The sequence below is a fragment of the Cavia porcellus genome, unplaced genomic scaffold (genome assembly GCF_034190915.1).
Source record: "Cavia porcellus strain 051 isolate PalLab524CR breed Dunkin Hartley unplaced genomic scaffold, mCavPor4.1 scaffold_17, whole genome shotgun sequence".
Taxonomy (NCBI): domain Eukaryota; kingdom Metazoa; phylum Chordata; class Mammalia; order Rodentia; family Caviidae; genus Cavia; species Cavia porcellus.
Window position 1 is genome coordinate 26,190,837 of NW_026947500.1, and position 17,327 is coordinate 26,208,163.

A 17,327-nucleotide genomic window follows, 5' to 3' on the forward strand; every position below is an offset into this window, starting at 1 on the left:
AGTTTTAAAAATAGAAGGCGATTAAAATGTACTCAAAATTACATTTTAAAAAAGCTTTCATGGGATAATATTCAGTCACAAAGGTTAAGAAAATACAAAGCACAAATGACTACAATGTTAGACAAAAAGTATGACACAAGGTCCTCTTCTAAAAGGAAAAATAACACAACACATGAGTCAGGATGAGTTTCCTGTTCTATGCATGGATTTTAGTCTTCATATTTATAAGGTCGGTTATGTTGACATCCAGTAGAGTTTCTTATGACATCTGATAAGGTCTCATTCCAACTTTGTAGGGTGGATCTTCTCCAAGGAACATTTTGATCCTGATCATATCTTGGTCATTATACATTTCAAAATGGTGCAGTATTGCCACGATATGCTGGGGCATGAAGACATATCCAATGTACAGTGCCACGCCACAAGAGAAACCAACATGGAATTGAAGACCATCTGCTCCCAGGGCTCCACCGTGTAGAGCGCTGTGACCAGCAGGTACTGGTAGTAGAAGCAGGATGTGCGCTTCCAGGCCTGTACCAGCCCCAGCCCCACCATGCACCTCCCATGATGCAGCCTCACGTCCATCTGTCTGTCTGGCAGCCTGCCCGTGCCCTCAATAAATTGAATTTTAATCTACCGTTTTCCACTTGGAAAAACTGAGTTTGAGTACTCATTTATTCCTCAGCTCAGTAATTTCATCTTTGCCTATTATGAGCAGAGTATTTGGGGAAGGGAGGTTTCTGTTATATTTGTTTTCTCCAGAGAATCTGTGTGAATCAGAATTTCACAGCAGTGAGGGCAAAAACAGTCACATGGTTGCATGGCCTTGCAGAACCCCAATGACACCTGCTGTGGGGTTTGAGGCTCTGTGAACAAAATGGTAACACTTGTTCACACGCAACCACCCCCAGGAACTCCTGCCCGGAGAAATATGGGGCACTGGTGTCTGGCGGTCGTATGGACCAGGGTCCATTCTCCCAGTGACCAAGTAGAGTATAATCTTGCTCTCCTAAGTCTCCTTAGTGTCTGGCTTCCTCTTCTTCTCCCCATTCTAATGTCTAGCTTAGACTGCTGCATTAAAGGCAAAAGTTTTTGCAAAAACCAAAAGAACTAATCTAAAAGGCTACAGTGCAGTCACTGGGACACAAGACTATCAGCCTCGGGCCAAGCCGTTCCAAGCCTGCTGTGTCAGGGAATGGATGCAGAAGTGAGAGAGGTCAGACGTTGCACCATGGCCAGTATCCAGCCATCCTGTTCTCAGCACAACTGATTTGTTCAGGGGTCTGGCATCCCCTGCTAGACACTGAGTGGCCTCCTATCCAGGGACACAGAGGCCTCCACAGGCACAAAAATCAATGTCTTACTCTTCTGATGACACTGAAGGAACTCCCCAAGGAGAGGGGCTCAGGACAGGGTCTGGTGCTTAAGGACAGAGCCCTGGACAGGATGCTGTGTGTAAGCCAGGACTCTCGTGGTTAGCCAATGGAGGGTAAAGGTGAGCTCAGTGGTAGAACACTGCCCTGCATGCTTAAGGCTCCCGCATCCATTCGCAGGACTTAAAAAAAAGGACGAGGAAGAGGAGAAGTGGGGTGGGGGGTGTCACTGAGTCAAGGAATGGCAGGTTCTGTTGGGCCCAGTGTAGGAAAAAGGGGAATGGTGGGGACTTAGAAGCAAAAATGGAGTCTTTCTTACACTGTGTTTTGAACTGGCCACTTCATGAATTGCTATTTTACCACTTATGGCAAATTCATAGAATCCTATTTGGTGAACTTCAGTGTTAGAGCTAAGATTTCATGTTAGGTAAACTGTGTATCTGGTCTGATCTCAGATGCAAAGACACATTCTGCTTCCCCTTTATGGTGCAACCTCATTTTAAAGTGATTTTTTTTTAGATTGGGCCTTGCTATGTTTTCCACGCAGCTCTCCTGGTTTATCGCATCTGTCTTCTTTCCTGTAGCAAGAAATTTTCAGTGTTCAGTCACACTGCAGTGTGTGCCAGTCTCTGGGTGCCAGCAAAAATCTCAGACCCCACAAGCTCCAGGCCACTGTATCAGCTTCTTAGTCCTGTGGCAAAATGTACCAAAAATTCAGAAGCTTAATTAAAGTAGCACCCGTCTCCATCACCGCCCCGTCGGGATGAGTCAGGAGCCTGGCACAGCGCAGCGGACTGTTTGCACAAGGTCTCATGAGGCCACAGCCAAGGCGGGTACTGGGCGGAGTTCTCCTCAGGACACGGTCTCTTTCCACACTCATTCTGGCTGTGAATACCACGCATTTCCCTATGATTGTGCTAGCTGTCAACCGAGGGCTGCGCTTGGCTCCTACGGGCACCCTAGAAAGAAAAAATTAAATCAGTAGATCCAGGCTGTAGTCAAGGGATGATCAGTCAAGTCCGGGCCAGGATCAAGGGGTGCAGATCACAGAAAGATGTAAAGGTTGGGGGTCGCTGAGAACCCTTAAGGAAGCTACCAGTCACACAGACTTGCTTCCCAGCCTCTTGCATGGCTGGAGTCTGCTCGGAGCGGGGGCCTGATCCTGCTCCTTGCTGGCTGCATTGTCTTTTATTTACTGTGACTTGTTTCCTTCTGTGATCTGTGGTCTCGGTTTGTGAACTCAGCTTTGGCAGGGCCTTGTCCGTGGAACTATGCATGTTCAGGCTTAGAAAATCCATATGGAAAGCACAGTGAGTTGGTTTTGCTGGAAAACCCAGTGGTATTGTTAGGCAAAGACTAATTTTGAATGTTAATGTCTCAAATTCAGGGTTCACAGACCTTACAGAGGGTATCACTTCTTCACAGAGAGTTTAAGCTTATAGAAAGTAGGCCTGAAATGCCAAGTCTCAAGGGAAACTTTTTCTGCACCCAAAGCTCAAATTTTCTTACATCTTTCTGCTCCTCTGGGTGAAAATGTTTCCTTTCTTTTTTCCTACAAACATTTTCCTATGGCCTCAGCTTTATGTATGGCTTTAATACCAACTCTCTGCCTTCTAGGGGCCCCCTCACCTCAGCTGTGCCCCACATGGCCCCTAAACCTCAAACTTAGGCAACAGCTCTGGTGTTAGGTCCTTTATCACTAGTTGGTTTTCAGTTCCTTCTTTATTTTTGGCCCTAATAAACTTTGCATATTTTCTTAAGCTCTCAGCTATGTATTTAAAAGGAAATTTGTTTCTTATCTAGCATTTCTAGATGTTTAGAATGACATTTTTCAGGCAACCTCACTAGCTAGCGAAATTTAAGGACAGCTAACATCTTAGATTGGAGATCTGTGAAGTTACTAATTTTTTGAAATCTCCACCCTACATGGTGACATAATTACAGAACCCTCCTTCTGAGCAAGAATGGTGCTCAAAGGTGGAGGCTACAACCCAGGTTGATCTTCCACACAGAGGTCCAGGACTCCACCAGCCACCTTATCCAGGGACGCAAACAGGGGAGGTGACCCCAATACCAATGTCATAACTGATAATGAGACCATGAACTGCTCAAGAACAGGCATTCTGACCTCATGGCTCAATGACTCTTGCCCAAAGAGATCCAGCCTGCTGGAACTGGCCATGGCCGGTAGCACTGTCTGGCCTGCATGTGTGTTGCTGGTCCTCCGTGCTGCCTGCTTGGGCACGTGGGTCTCATCATCAGAAGCAGCCAGGTGGCACGTAGGCTCCTCATGCCCCATGAGCTCCTGGTACCGGGAGCAAGACTGGAGAACATAGCCCACACTACTCTGTGTCCCTGGGCCTTCAGGTCTGCTCCATACTTTTATCCTTTAGCATAAGGGACATGCATGATGGCTTCAAACTGTGACAGCATCAGAGCCATTTTGTTCAGACCCTCACCCCTCTTGCCCAGCACACCCAGGTCCCATATCCTTCCAAACTACTGTACCCGGTTCTGGTGATCGTTATCCCAGTGTGTAGTGGCCTAACTCTAGCTGGAGTTTAGCTGGAATCCTGCCACCAGTATGTCACACACCTGACTCCAAAAGGGGTAAAGTTTCACAACAGATAACAATGGGGAGCTAGAAAGACAGAGTTAAGGTGTTTTACTGAGGCCATAGGACATGTTCTGAGAGGATTTTTTGGGTCTTCTTGTCACTAAAAGGCTGATTTCCCTTCTAGTAAGACAGTTTAAAACCTCCTAGGTGAGCGTGATGGTGCACACCTATAATCCTAGCACTTGGGAAGCCAAGGCAGGAAGACCACAAGCTTGAAGCCAGCCTGGACTATACAGCAAGACCCTATTTTAAAAACCAAACCAGAATAGAGTAAAAAGGAAAAAACTTCCTGCTGTGTCCTTGGGAGTTTTCCACAAGGCCTGGGGACCATGCAGCCACCATGCTGAAAGGTCTAACACCTCTCTTTGGAGGTACACTACAGAGAAGGAGCCTGCAGCTCAGTTGGGTTATACCTTTGAGAGGCCACAGAATCTGGCTCCGAGGTGGGCAGTGGAGGCAGAGGGAAAAAAGCGAGGAGCCCCGGTACCTGGCGGGGCTGAACTGGGTAAAGCCAAGAGGTAGGAACAGGTCTGGCCTTCAGCCACGGTTCAAGAGGCTATGAGTAAGAATGGTATGGCACGCCTAGACAACCTCTGGGGAGGCAGATGGGGACTCCACAACCTTCCCTGGTCCCCATTCAACCATCCAGAGCTCTTCCACAGTGGGCTGTCTCTTCTGATGGTGGGGGCAGGATGGAGCAAGCAGCACGTGCAGGTCTTACGAGGGCCTGGCCTCTGCGATAGCCTCTGGGCCCTGAGGGGTAGCCCAGGCAATAACAAATTTATTTGGCCTTTGACAATCATTTTCCAGGCCTAATGTGCAAGGAAATGAGCCCCAGTGTGGCTCCAAAGTGTCTCCGAATGGGTAGTACAAGTCTGTAATCTCAGTAAGCAGAAGTTGAAGCAGGAGGATCACTGAGAGTTTGAGGCTATTCTGGGGTACACAGTGAGTTCAAGGGCGGTCTGAACTACATAGCAAGAGCCTATCTCAGACCAAAACCAAATAACAAAGGTGTCCCTCGGAGTGCTGTCAGACGACGCACTTGTAATAGAACTAGAGGAGGCCAGCTGAAGTTTGGGTGACACTGGTGCAGGCCAGCTGGACCTCGGGCTTCAGAAGGCACAAGTCAGGCAACCTTTACACCACACCACTGCTCCGGGATGGATGCAGAGAACCAGTGGGTGTGGGGAGGGGCAGGGCCTCCAGGAGGGAAGGGACCTCTGTGCCCCGTTTAGGGAGACACATCCCAGGTGGGGAGGATGCCCCCCTTCCCCTCACAGTTCTTGGTTTGTTTGTCTTCTCGAGACAGGGTCTCACTATGTAGTTCAGACTGGCCTTGAGCTCACTTTGTAGCCCAGGCTGGTCTTGAACAAGGATCCTCCTGCCTCAGCCTCTGGAGTGCTGGGATTACAGGCATGTACCACCACGCCCATTCTTTACACCCAAAAGTTTCCAGCCCAACCAGTTTCGCACAAAGAGCCCTTGGGTCTGGATCCACCAGACAAGCAAACCAGGTGCTTTCCCTCCCCTATACATACCAAACTCCCAAACAGGAAAATACAAAAATCTCTTTATTGTTCACCTTCTGTAAAAAGTCGTGCTTCTGCGGAGGATCCTGGGGTGGGAAGTGCAAAGCATGTCACAAGCATCCAGGGATGCAGCCCAAAGGAGGTGGGCTTTGGGTGCAGGGGGTCGGGAGACTGCTGTGTGCAGGGTTCTGGGTGGCAGCCCTTGTGGGCACAGGGCCCACCTCGTCCTGGACAGGGCCACAAAAGTTCCAGAAAACCCAAGCTCTGGAAGGGTCAGTCTTGAACACAGGGGAGGGGACAGAGGGTCCTTCCTGCCAATGGGAAGGACCCTGAGGGGACCCATTACCGTCAATCGGAGATGGTAAACTCAGGGTAAGTAGCACAAAGGCGGAGTCCAAGGGCCAGGTCAGCTCCTTGGGTCCTCATTGCTCCTCCGGCCCATCACCCCCCTGCGCCTGTTCATAGGGGCAGGGCCTGCGACAGCGGCCAGCAGGCTCCCGACCAGAGGGTGGCCTCCGCTGCCGCGCCTCCTCCTCCGCGCAGGCGCCCTGGCCGCAGTCTCCGCAGCGCTCGCCCTCCGCGTCGCTCTCATCAGAGTTGTCCTCTTCCAGGTAGCGATAGCCACGCACCTTGTGCTGGGGCCGCGGAATGCGCGGCTGCCTTGGGAGGGCCCCACGCTGCAACTTCTGCTCCATCCAGAGGTAGGAGGCCACAGCCACCACCAGGGTCACCAGCAGCACAGCCAATTTAGCCTGGGTATAAGGGGCAGGATGACTCTTCCGGGTCCCTGAAGTCACCAGACCCTCAACTACCCCAGCCCTCACCCAGGCTTCCAGGGTACCCTCCGGTCGCAAAACTCAATCCCAACACTATCTACTGCGGTCCTGGGAGCCTCAGTTTCCCTAAGAGGGAGAATGATGATCCCTTTGCCTGGAGGGGTAGAGGTGAAGATTAGTCAGTGGAAGGTTTGCCATAACTGGCATAATTCTTTCTGGTCCTTTAAACACAGTGGGTCACAGAAATGCTTTTCAGATGTTTTTGATTTTTGACTTAACTCTCACTCAAAAACACCAGCTGTGCACTGTGAGTACCTACATACATAAATGCATCCATAGTCTCTGCTATTCTCTACTGTGTTGCACTGCTAAACTGACCTGCTGAGACTGAGGAGCACAGTACTAAAAGCTTGCCTAGCATGGGTGAGGTCCTGGGTTCCATGCCCAGCACCAACAGAGAAGTCTGCTCCCCTGCAGGCCATAAAGCAAGATAGACCTTGGGCTTCCAGGGGCCCAGCACTTGACAAAGAGGTGACTGAACAACCCATCAGGAGACTGGAATGCACACACAAGGGAAAAAGCAAACTGTGGTTCCCTTCCAAGGTGGGTAAACTGAGGCTCGCAGGTCGTGGAGCAGTAATTGGAGTGTTGAGTTCGGGACCACACAATGGGCTGGGAGAAGGAGTCCTTGGCCAACGGCTTGATCCTTTAGGAGGATGTGAAGCCAGGAGGCCCAGAAGGTATGTTGCCTGGGGATGTGGCATGGAGCTCCTAACCCCACCCAGCCTCACCTTCATGGGCAAGCTGGAGCCCAAGTATACCGCAAAGATGGCCACAGCCTGCCACCAGTGGTAGATGGTGAAGATGAAGTCCTGCCTCTCCTTGTCCTCGTACATGATTCCCAGGAGTGCTGCAATTAGGGGACAGGGTAGGCCGGAGACAGGTGTTACCTGGGGCCTGAGGCTGCTCATCTCCTCCTCCTACTGGTCTCATCCCAGGGCCCTAGAGCATCCAAGGAGCAATATACAGTACCTTGGTCCTAGCCTGCCCCCTAGTGGAGACCCTGGTTACCATGGTACCAGCTAAGCAAGGGTTGTACACAAGTCTTGCCAGGCACACATATGACCCCAGAAGAAGAAAGCTTTAAGCTCAGGTAGGCCCATCCCTGACCCCAGTGTGTAAGCCTAGTGTGAGCGGCTATTACTCTTTCTGTACAGGGGTTAGGGAGGGCAAACTGCCTCCAGCAACCAAATTTCTACACATCAAAGCCGAGGTGTAGGAGACAAGGATTTGTTTCACAAAGAATCTTGCCTGGGGTGGGCCAAAAGAGCACTGACCAAGGAGTCAGGAGACTCAGACTGGAATGCTGGAGAATGGAAGATAGCCAAGGTGAGAGTTTAGGGATATAGAGATGTTGATTCCAAGGTTGGTTCTGTAGGGGTTTTGGGGGCAAGTTTAAGTCCCCAGAACTGCTTTTCCCAGCTGTGAAGTGGACTTACACACACTGTATGTTGTGCTAGAAAGTTCTAAGGTGAGAAAAATTCACACAGTATCTCAAAGGTCATGAGAGGTGATTTTTCCAGACTCAGAACATGAACACTCCCATCCTAGGGCCCAGGGGTGACATTCAAAACTGCTAATAGCACAGGCCCAACAGAACATGCCACTGTGGACAATAACATAGCTGCACTTGGGTGTACTGAGTGCAAGCCACTGGCACATTGCTCATCTGAGCACAGACAGCGTCACACAGCTGAACTCAGGCCCACCATGCCTGCTGCAAGCCCAACCTTCATATCTGTTCCTGGGTCCTCCCCACAAAAAGGCCCAGGGGTATAGCTCAGTGATAAAGTGTTTGCCTAACATATATGAGGCCCTAGTTTTGATCTGCAGCATCAGAAAAGGAAAGGAAAGGAAAGAACAGAACAGAACAGAAAATAAATTTTAAAAAGGACCTAGATCTGTCCTTGTGTCCTACTAGGTCATAGTCAGGACCACCTGCTGCTAGCCACACTCCCTGGGACAAGGGCGCTGACATCTGCTCCCAGTGTCATGTAAACTCTGCCTAAGTGGGCCTTGTCTCCAGGTACAAAAAGATTTGTCCCTATTGTGTGTTTCACTGTCCCTGAGGGCTCTCCACAGAGCTCACAACCACCCTGTGTATCTACAATCTCACATTGACCTTCTCAGGCCTGATGCTCACCCTGGAGTGTCCCCGGAATATCCATGTCACGGAACTCCCATACTTGCTTCCAGAGTGTCTGTGGAACTTCCCCATCTGCCCTACATTGTGGGTGGGACTTTACCCTAGACTGTCCAGGGTTCTCCCCTTCTCTCAGCCAAGTCTACAGAGGGCTGTGACAGATCCCCTGTTGTCTCCATAGAACCTCATGTCTGGCCCTGGGATGTCACTACCCCTCAACCATCCAGAAGTCGCCACAGGCCCCACTCAGCAATTTCAGTGCCCATGACAGTACTTACTGCTGAGTCCTGTCTTGTTGAGTGCGCTGCCCACACCCCAGAGAACAGCTGCCGCATACAGGATCCAGCGGTGTTGCTGGACCTTAGGCACAGGGGCCCAGAAAAAGAGGCTGATGATGAGCAGCAGGTGCAGCAGTGCCCCAGCTACCAGGGGCACTGAGCGTGGCAGCCACAGCCCCAACAGCCCCAGGAATGAGGCGGCTGAGGCTCCCAGGCCATAAGCAGTGAGGAGGTAGGCCAGCTGTTCCAGCCCTATGGAGCACACACCATATCCCTAAGGAACAAGAGGAGAGCACTGGAGGTCAGAAAGTCCCCTTACATGAGGCCTGCCTTGCCCTTTCTGGACTTCCTGGGTGCTACCTCCCTGCAAGACTGATGCGAAGGCTGCGTGGGTGTGGAGAATGTGCAAATGCATGGCGCATACCCCCAGACACACAGGGGTATAACCCGCACAATACCAAATATGTTATGGATGATACCTCATTTCAATTTAAGAGACGTTTGAATAATTTACGCAAGGGAAAAGAAGGGAAGAGAAAGAGGGAGGGAACTATTTAGGACACACTTGTAAATACTTAAACATACGCTAAAAGTTATTTGCTGTTTATATGCACTGCAACTTTAACAAGACATCCTTTTTTTTGGCAATTCTGTACCCTGTACTTACCAGGGCAAGACCGGTGCAGGCAAAGAGGACTTCAAAACCGCTGTAGATAAAGAAGGGCACTAGGTGGCGCAGGCGGAAGTCACGCACGTGCTTGAAGGGCAGCTGGAAGATGTTGCCCCAGCCCACGCTGCGCAGGTCGATTTCCTCGGTGGGCCGGTACGCAGCGCCACACAGGCCCAACACCTGCAGACAGGCTCTGTGAAAATTGACAAGCCAGGCAAGTCTCCACCCCTTGGACTCAGCCCCGCCCCGGACACGCCCCCTCGACACACCTACAACCTAAGCCCCACCCTCACTTCAGACCCCGCCTCCCAGGGACACCCAGGTTTCAGCTCCGCCCTCAGCCAAGGGCCCCGCCTCCCAAACACACTCATGCTCTTCAGCCCTCCCTTAGCCACGCCTCTTGGCCCAAGGCCACACCTCCACACGGCCCTACTGCGCGAGGCTCCCAGCCCCGCCCCTAGAGACAGCCACGCCCTAAGCACACCCCCAGTGCTTTCTCTCTGCTGTCCAGTGCGGCCCTCGATTTAGGTTTAAGCTACGCCTTCCAGCCCAGACCTTGGGCAGATCAGCCCTCTCAGTCTCCCAGTCTCCCTGTCCCCTGGTTTCTGGGATTCTAGCTTCAGTTTAGGTCCACATGCACCAGCCACATCTCCAGGACTCAGCTTCATTGTGAGCCCGGACGGTAGCCCTTGGTCCAGACTGGGTTTCGAAACCCACGCCCAGCCTCGCTGCTCGCCCCCCCACCCCCAGCCGGGCCGCACCAGCAACATGGCCAGGAAAGCCACCGCCATGAGCACTGTCTCCACCACGATGAGGTTTTTGCTCCGCGGTAGCGTTCGTAGAACCGTCTTGTTGAAGCCGTTGAGGATGCCGTGGCTGTTAGTGCCTGGGAAGTGTGAGTGCAGACATCGTGAGGCCGAGTAGGTGTTCTGTCTTCCTAACCACAAAATGCAGTGAGGAGGCAGTGGAGGCGAGGTGGAGGGGACAAGTGAGGGACCTGGGGCTGTGTGCGTCCAGGGAGAGAAGGAGGTGCAACTCTTGCCTTTCACCCTAAATCCAGAGACTGGGAGAGGGGCACCAGTCACCTCCCACCACAATACCTTCCCCTGCACTGACCACAGCCCCGACCCCAAGGAGATCTCACTGGCAGCCTCATCCCAGATTTGGGAGGCGAGTGGGCTTTGGGGACCTCATCCCCCCACCGAGGACTGACCGCAGCTGTGCACGTTGCAGAGTGTGTGGTTGAGGTCGTACAGGTAGGAGTTCAGGAAATAAATCATAGGCAGCTGGGCACAGGCGAAACTAAGCTGTGGACCAGAGGGCAGATGGGGTCAGGCACAGATCCAGGTATGAGGCCCTGGCATGGTCTTGGGAAGGATCTGGGGACAGCCTCAATGGGACAGGGGCCCTCCCACCTTTGGGGACAGCCTAGTGGTGGTGAGATGCCCAGAGAAAGATTTCCTCCTGGCCAGCACTGGAGACAGGAAAAGCATGAGATCTGCATTGCTAGAGATAAGCAAACAGGGACTGGCTTAGGAACGGGAGTAGGAATGGAGGGCTGAGAAGATGGTAGGACAGGTTCCAATGGATGGGTTCTGGTCCTAAAATATCGCCCCGTCACCGCACAGCACCCCACATGGCACTCACATGGAAGAAGCTATAGAAGATGGCTTGGAAAACCAGGAGATAGGGTGCGTGGGAGCCCCGCGGTGGGCGCTGCTGGGGCTTCTGCTCATCCTCCTTGTAATGGGAGAACTCATAGTACTTCTGCGCCATCCTGGACCACAAAGGAGCAAAGATCTGATCTCTGCCCTGCCTCCACTTTCTGCACCCACAGCTAGAAACCAGCCACCCAAGTGGGGAAACTGAGGCCCAGAGGATGAAAGGAGTTTGCTCAAAGTTGCCCATCAGAGCCTTCAAAGCAGTAGAGACTCAGTCCAGTTGCTAGGCTCCCACTTCACTGCCCACCAGGCTCACCTGGTGATGTAGTTGCCCATGGAGGCCCAAAGAGGCACGATAGCCATGCCTAGGGCCACCGCAGAGGGCACAAGTGTATAGTAGCGCTCCCAGTAGTTAGTGGACACAAAGAGGGCGTAGATGCCCACAGCCAGGAACATCATCCACTTGGTGCCAAAAAACCTGCAGACAGCAGAGTGACACTAGCACTACAGAATACTGTGCCCTGAAACCAGACAGGGCCACCACCCCAGGTTCCAGCTCCCTATAGCTGTGTGAGGCAGCAGAGAGCCCAGCCTAGGGAGTCAAGGGCCTAAAATTGGAGTTTCAAGACCTATGGACTCAGTGGCCTCCTGTGTCCACATGCCTCAGTCTTCATAGCTGTAAAATGGGCATAGGTCTAAACCATAAGCCTCTCCTAGGAGACAAAACAGAAGTCAGTAGCCCCTGGGCACACGAAGCCTTCCCAGGGTCTGCAACTCTCTCATCTCTTTCTCCTCTCAAGCTTATGTCCTGTGACTGACTATAGGTCCCAGAGACATTCAAGGACCTAGACCAGGATGGGACAAAAGAAAGGAAGAGGCCCCATCTGGGTGGACTGCAGATCTGGAAGACCTGGTGCTTCTTCCTCCCTGTCCATTGTTCTGGGGGTCCACTGTGGCCAGCTGGGAAGTTTCTAACACTGGATCTGAGAAAAAGTCACACAGTGACAGTGGACTGCATGACAGCACAGGGACTCCATCACAGCACAGAGGCTGATCAAGCCAAAACCAACTCCTGGCATCTTCAGATTTTCTTTACTTGAAATCATTCACTCCTTTTCTTTGTGTTAACCTCCAGGAAGTTCAATGCTAAACAGGCCTGATTTTCCGGTGTTTTTCAGTGCCCGTATTTTGCCTGTCCCAATCCGTGCCTGGGGAGGGCAGGTCACAAACACGCACTATACACGCTGATGGAGCAAAACAGCAAAATGTAAAAAACGCCAGTCCTCATTCATGGCTGGTGAAGCCACAGTTTAAAATGTCACACCCCGCCAGCGGCCACACGGACTGGCATGAGTCTCTGGAGAAGTTGGCTGGCAGTTTGGGTCGAGAGTGACCAGATGGGTTTCAGAGTCACTTCCTCAGTCTGAACCCTGCAGCCGGCCAGTCGCTGCCTGTGGCAGAACTCGGGTGAGCTGTTTCATGACAAGTCCCCCCCCCCCCCGCCCCGGGTGACTGAAACTCCTCTGGGTTGAGGGAAGTGAAAAACAGCATAGCTTTCCCAAAGTGGCGGGCTCATAGGAAACAGGTAAAAGGGTTAGTGTTACAATAAAAAGCAATAGGTGACTTGAACTCAGGGCCTTGTGCTTCCTCAGCAGGGGCTTATGCCCCTATGCCTCTGTGCTATATCTCCAGCCCAAGAAACAACGCTTTTCATAAGCCTTTTACCTAGTGAGGGCACTGTTGGGAATTTATTCTAGGGAAATTTTTTTTTTAATTTTGAAAAGAAGGAAAGCCAGCCAGGCACAGTACATATGAACTAAAGTCCCAGTTACTCGGGAGGAGCAGGTTGGGAGATCACGTGAGCCCAGGAGTTAGAGATCAACTTGGGCAACACAATAAGACTATCTCAAAAAGAAGAATAAAAAGAAGGAAAGAACATCAAGGAGGGGCTAGGTGTTTAGCTCAGCGGCATAAGTGCCTGCCTTGAAAGCAGGCAGTCGTGAGTTCAATCCCCAGTACCGATAAAAAGGAAAAAGACAAAAAAGAACATAAAGGGCTGGGCCTGCTAGCACACACCTGTAACCCCAGCACTTAGGAGGCTGAGGCAGGAGGATGGAAAGTACAAGTCCAACCTGGACGGCTTACTGAGATCCTGTCTCAAATATTAAAAACAATTTTTTAAAGTGCTGGGGATGCTAGCTCAGTGTGAAGGCTCTGCGTTCGACACTCAGTGCCACAAAAAGAAATAAATAGTTTTTAAAAAATGAAACTTGTGGGGCTGGGGATTTAGCTCAGCGGCATAAGCTCCTGCCTTGCAAGCAGGCAGTCGTGAGTTGGATCCTTGGTACCAATAAAAATTAAAATTAATTAAAAAAAATAAACCTTGCAAACATGCACTAGAATGTGGACTTTATCTGTACATGCCAGTGGGGCAGTGGACTCAATTACCTGGAGTGTTTAAGAGGTGTGTGTGTATGTTTGAGACAGGGTGTCGATTTGCAGTTCAGGCTAATCTTGAACTCATTATGTGGCCTAGGCTGGCTTCTAACTTGCATCGATCTTCCTGCCTCAGCCTCCCGAGTGCTCGGATTATAGGCTTGCAGCACCATGCCCAGTTTTCTTGTTTCTGGTTCCAGTTACGATAATCTAATGCTATGTGTGCAACTGTGACAAAAGAGACTGAAAGAAGCAGAGAAAACAAGCAACCTAGCTAAAACCCATCTCATCTCTTCACTGGTCTCCTGGGCCCTCAGGGAGGGTTCTATGGGGAATCTGGGAACCACAGGCCTCTAGGCTCAGGTCCAGATTGGACCCTCAGGAGCCTGCCCAGCCACTTTCTGTGGCCCCCTTACAGGGTCACAGCGAGCTCCTGATTGGGCCAGGAGCCCGCGCCTCCGCGCTGTTGGCCGATGGATTCCTCCTGAGGACTGCACGGCCCCAACCTAGAAGGTCACAGTGAGTCTGGGCTACCACAGAGGTCTCAAGGAGGAAGCTACCCGGGTCACAGGCGAAGTGGGTGCAGCAACCTGCTTGAATCTCTTACTTGAAACCAAATGGGGGTTTCATTTCCTCCCCAACTCCGACTTTCCCCTCCAGGGCAGCTGGAGACCCTGGGTATAACAGCCACTGCGCCCCTGAGATCAGAGTAGCAGCCCAGGCCGCAGGGGGCCGCACCTGATGAGTACAGGCGTGTAGAGCAGCGCAGCGATGGGCGTCACGTTGATGCCCATCAGCATCTTGCTGTCGATGTCGGGCAGCCCCATGTTGCCGTACTTCACCTCGCGGTAGGTCTCATCGTAGTGCAGGATTAGCTGCATCTGCAGGAGGCCTTGGGGACAGGGAGGACGTGGAGGGAGCAGCCTAGCTCCAGCCTAGCTGGAGCAACCAAACAGAGGGGCAGTGCAGGGAACCCCCATTCCAACGCGGATAGGGAGGGGGTGGGGGCCGAGACGTGTCCCCAAGGAGGCTGTGGCTGGCACCTGGGTCGCTGGAACCCCCTCCTCGCCCCAAGTGGGGCCGCCACAGCTACCAGAGCAGCCGACTGGGAAGTGAAAAGAGAAGGAGGCCTGTCCGCCCCAAGTTTCTCTTTCCCGGCCCGAGTGGCGGAAGCCCGGGGAGCCCGGGGCCGCGCGTGCCGCGCCCCCGCCCAACCCCACCCCCGCGCGCGCGTACCCAGGTAGACGCCGTAGGTGAGCATGCCACCCGCGCTGGCCGCCAGCACGTTCTTGACCACGGCCAGGCGCTTGCGGCGGTAGTAGCGGCGCTCCTCCTCTTCCTCGTTGTAGTTGGGGTACGCGCCCACCAGCTCGTCCAGCTGCGGGACAGCGTGCGCTCGCACCAGGCTCGCCAGCCCCGCGCCCCTCGGGGTCACCCTCACCACGCGCCACCCTCGCGCTCACCCAGCCCCGCTCACCGGCGCCTCGGGCCCGTCGGGGACCCCGAGTCCATCCGGGACGCCGAGTCCGTCAGGGACCCCGAGCGAGTCCTTGTCACCCTCTGGCCCTGCGGCCCCCGCCACCGGGTACAGCGGTGGCTTCGCCTCCATGGCCAGAACCTGAGGGAAACTCAGATCCTCGGCGTGGCCGGGTGCCCGTGCAGCGGGACGGGCACTTCCTCCCCAGCTGGCGACCGCCCCGCCCCGCCCTGGTTACCTCCTCCCTGTGCGCAAGTGTGTGTGTTTGTGTGTGTGTGTGTGTGTGTGTGTGTGTGTGCGCGCGCGCGCGCGGCCGGTATTCGGTATTCAAGCCTCCTGGATGTGAGATGTGAATTAAAATCCCTGGTTAGCCACTTCCTAGCTCTTCTCCATTCCTCAGTCTCTCACCTGTAAAATGGGGACACTCAGCACTGCTCAGGTTAAGATAAAACTTAGAGAGGCCAAGCGCATCCCGAGTTCTCCTTAGTCTTACAGAGTGGTCGTCCCAACCCCACCTCAGGCAGGATTTTCGGGACACCAGCTGGACGGCGTCTCCCTCCCAAGTTCCGCACCCTGTACCCAGGATCTCTTCTGCTCTGCAAATGGGAGCTTGGAAAGGCCACTGGGAGGTTGAGACTAAGACCCTTCTGGACTCCCGGACGGACCCCACCACCCTGCAAAAGGTCCAGCGCCTCCAGCATGCTCTGTGGGTCCACAAAGAACCTACCCTGTGGCAGCAGATACTCCAAAGCTCTGGCATAGTCTAGGAGGCTGGAACCATCTGAGAAGTCCTTGAAAAGATCCAAAAAATATCCAGCACCCCACACATACCCTTCCTTTTTCCTGGGGCTCCAGGAGAGTATCTTTGCCCACGCACTATTTCCTTTCTGGATTCCTGTGGCTAATTGTCCCCATAGCTGACTGCTCACTCTGTGCCCCCATGCAGAATGTGGGGGAAATCTGAGGCCTGGAGGATGGACAGTGTTATGGATTAAGAACTGGTGGTCAACTTAACACCAGCTGGATTACATCAGCAAGGCACTGAACATAGATGCTCCACCTGAGGAAAGTTGCCAGCATAAATAGAGATGTGGAGAAGGAAAAGCTATTGTGTTGAGGCAGTGAGACACTGTGGGTTCTCCTAGAGTTGCTGTTTGAGCTGTTGGTTCTCCTAGACAAGCTCTGGTCCTCACATCGAGCATTGCTTCCTGGCTCCGGAGGGGAAGATGTGTGCCACTTGGTCTCCAGGATGAACTCATTATGCTGGCTTCCTGGCATGTACTCGACTGTGTTTGTCATTGGAGGAGCCGAGGGCCTCCATGCCGCTGAGGATGGCTGTGGTGCTTTTCAGGACAGTCCTGGTCTTTGTTGTGAGTGTGACTTTTTGGCTCCAGCATAGAACCTTCAACCTGCCAGCACAGCTCCTTCACCCCCACTGGCATAGACTTCCTGGCTTCCACCGCTGACCTTTGAGCCTTCCCAGCACAGATCTGTAGAAGAGACTGGCATGAGTCCTTCTTGTGGGCTCTGGACCTCCAGTTGGACTATTGGGAAGCACTGTCATGAGCTCTGGGTCTTCATCTGGACTCATGTGGGACATTGCTGTGGGATTCAGGCCCTTGGCTAAATATTCTATGTCTTTCGTGTTGTGGATAGATTTCCTGCATTTTCTTATGTTAACTCTGGGTGACCATCATAAAGCAATTTTATAAACTCCGTGTCCTGATTGTAATTGTTCTCCTCCCAACCCCTGACTACAACAGAAATCATGACTTTGCAGTGGCTTCAGGCTTTGAGGCAGGGCACTGTCTCCAGGCAACACTGCAGTACAGTTTTGAGGATTTTACAGGGAGGTGCCTAGAATTGGGAGCTGCACAGGAAACAGGAGGGTAGGGCCAAGGGTGCAAGACAGGGAAGAGCAAGAGAGTATGGGTGCATAAGGGCTTGGAGGCTGTAGTGCCTTGGTAACTGGTGGTCAACTTAAACACCAACTGAACTGAATCAGCATGGTGCTGAGCGTGGATGGCCCCACCCGAGGACTGCTGCCAGGAAACCTGGAGAGCAAGAGTAGTGTTATGTGTTTTCCTAAGCTTTGCCGTTGCTTGGAGCTTTTGGTTCTCCCGGAGAAGCTTGTGGAGCTTCTTCCCTGATATGAACTTGGCTGTTCTCAACAGAGGAGCTTGGGACCTTGTTGTTGAGGATGGCTGTGGTTCACTTCGGGGGAGCTCTGGTCCTTACTTGGAGCGTCATTTCTTAGCTCCAGTACACAACCCTCGGCCTGCTGGCACAGATCCTTCATCACGCTGG

At 52.6% G+C, this 17,327-nt stretch overlaps 1 protein-coding gene and 1 pseudogene across 2 annotated transcripts; both read right to left on the minus strand.

Annotated features, from left to right (window-relative positions):
- Positions 1-259: 259 nt before the first annotated feature.
- LOC100736198 (serine palmitoyltransferase small subunit A-like) lies at positions 260-555 on the minus strand (annotated as a pseudogene).
- Positions 556-5,543: 4,988 nt separating this feature from the next.
- Unc93b1 (unc-93 homolog B1, TLR signaling regulator) lies at positions 5,544-15,236 on the minus strand. Of its 2 annotated transcripts, XM_003468308.5 has the most exons (11): positions 15,021-15,230; positions 14,780-14,921; positions 14,282-14,435; positions 11,424-11,585; positions 11,094-11,223; positions 10,660-10,753; positions 10,208-10,332; positions 9,444-9,626; positions 8,777-9,050; positions 7,087-7,205; positions 5,544-6,271 (listed from the first exon to the last, which is right to left on the minus strand). In XM_003468308.5, the coding sequence occupies exons 1-11, from the start codon at positions 15,150-15,152 to the stop codon at positions 5,942-5,944; spliced, it is 1,845 nt and encodes a 614-aa protein (XP_003468356.1). In that variant the 5' UTR covers positions 15,153-15,230; the 3' UTR covers positions 5,544-5,941. The 2 variants fall into 2 exon arrangements, with proteins under 2 accessions (XP_003468356.1, XP_013006292.1); XM_013150838.3 differs by lacking the exons at positions 5,544-6,271; positions 8,777-9,050 and having other exon boundaries at positions 7,089-7,205; positions 15,021-15,236.
- Between the last annotated feature and the right edge of the window lie 2,091 nt (positions 15,237-17,327).

Coding starts and splice junctions, on each gene's coding strand:
- Unc93b1 (XM_003468308.5), bottom strand. CDS start 15,152: ATGGAGGCGAAGCCACCGCTGTACCCGGTGGCGGGGGCCGCAGGGCCA. Junction 14,436..14,779: donor CACCTACGGCGTCTACCTGG/GTACGCGCGCGC, acceptor CCTGTCCCCAAG/GCCTCCTGCAGATGCAGCTA. Junction 6,272..7,086: donor GCTCCAGCTTGCCCATGAAG/GTGAGGCTGGGT, acceptor CCTTATACCCAG/GCTAAATTGGCTGTGCTGCT.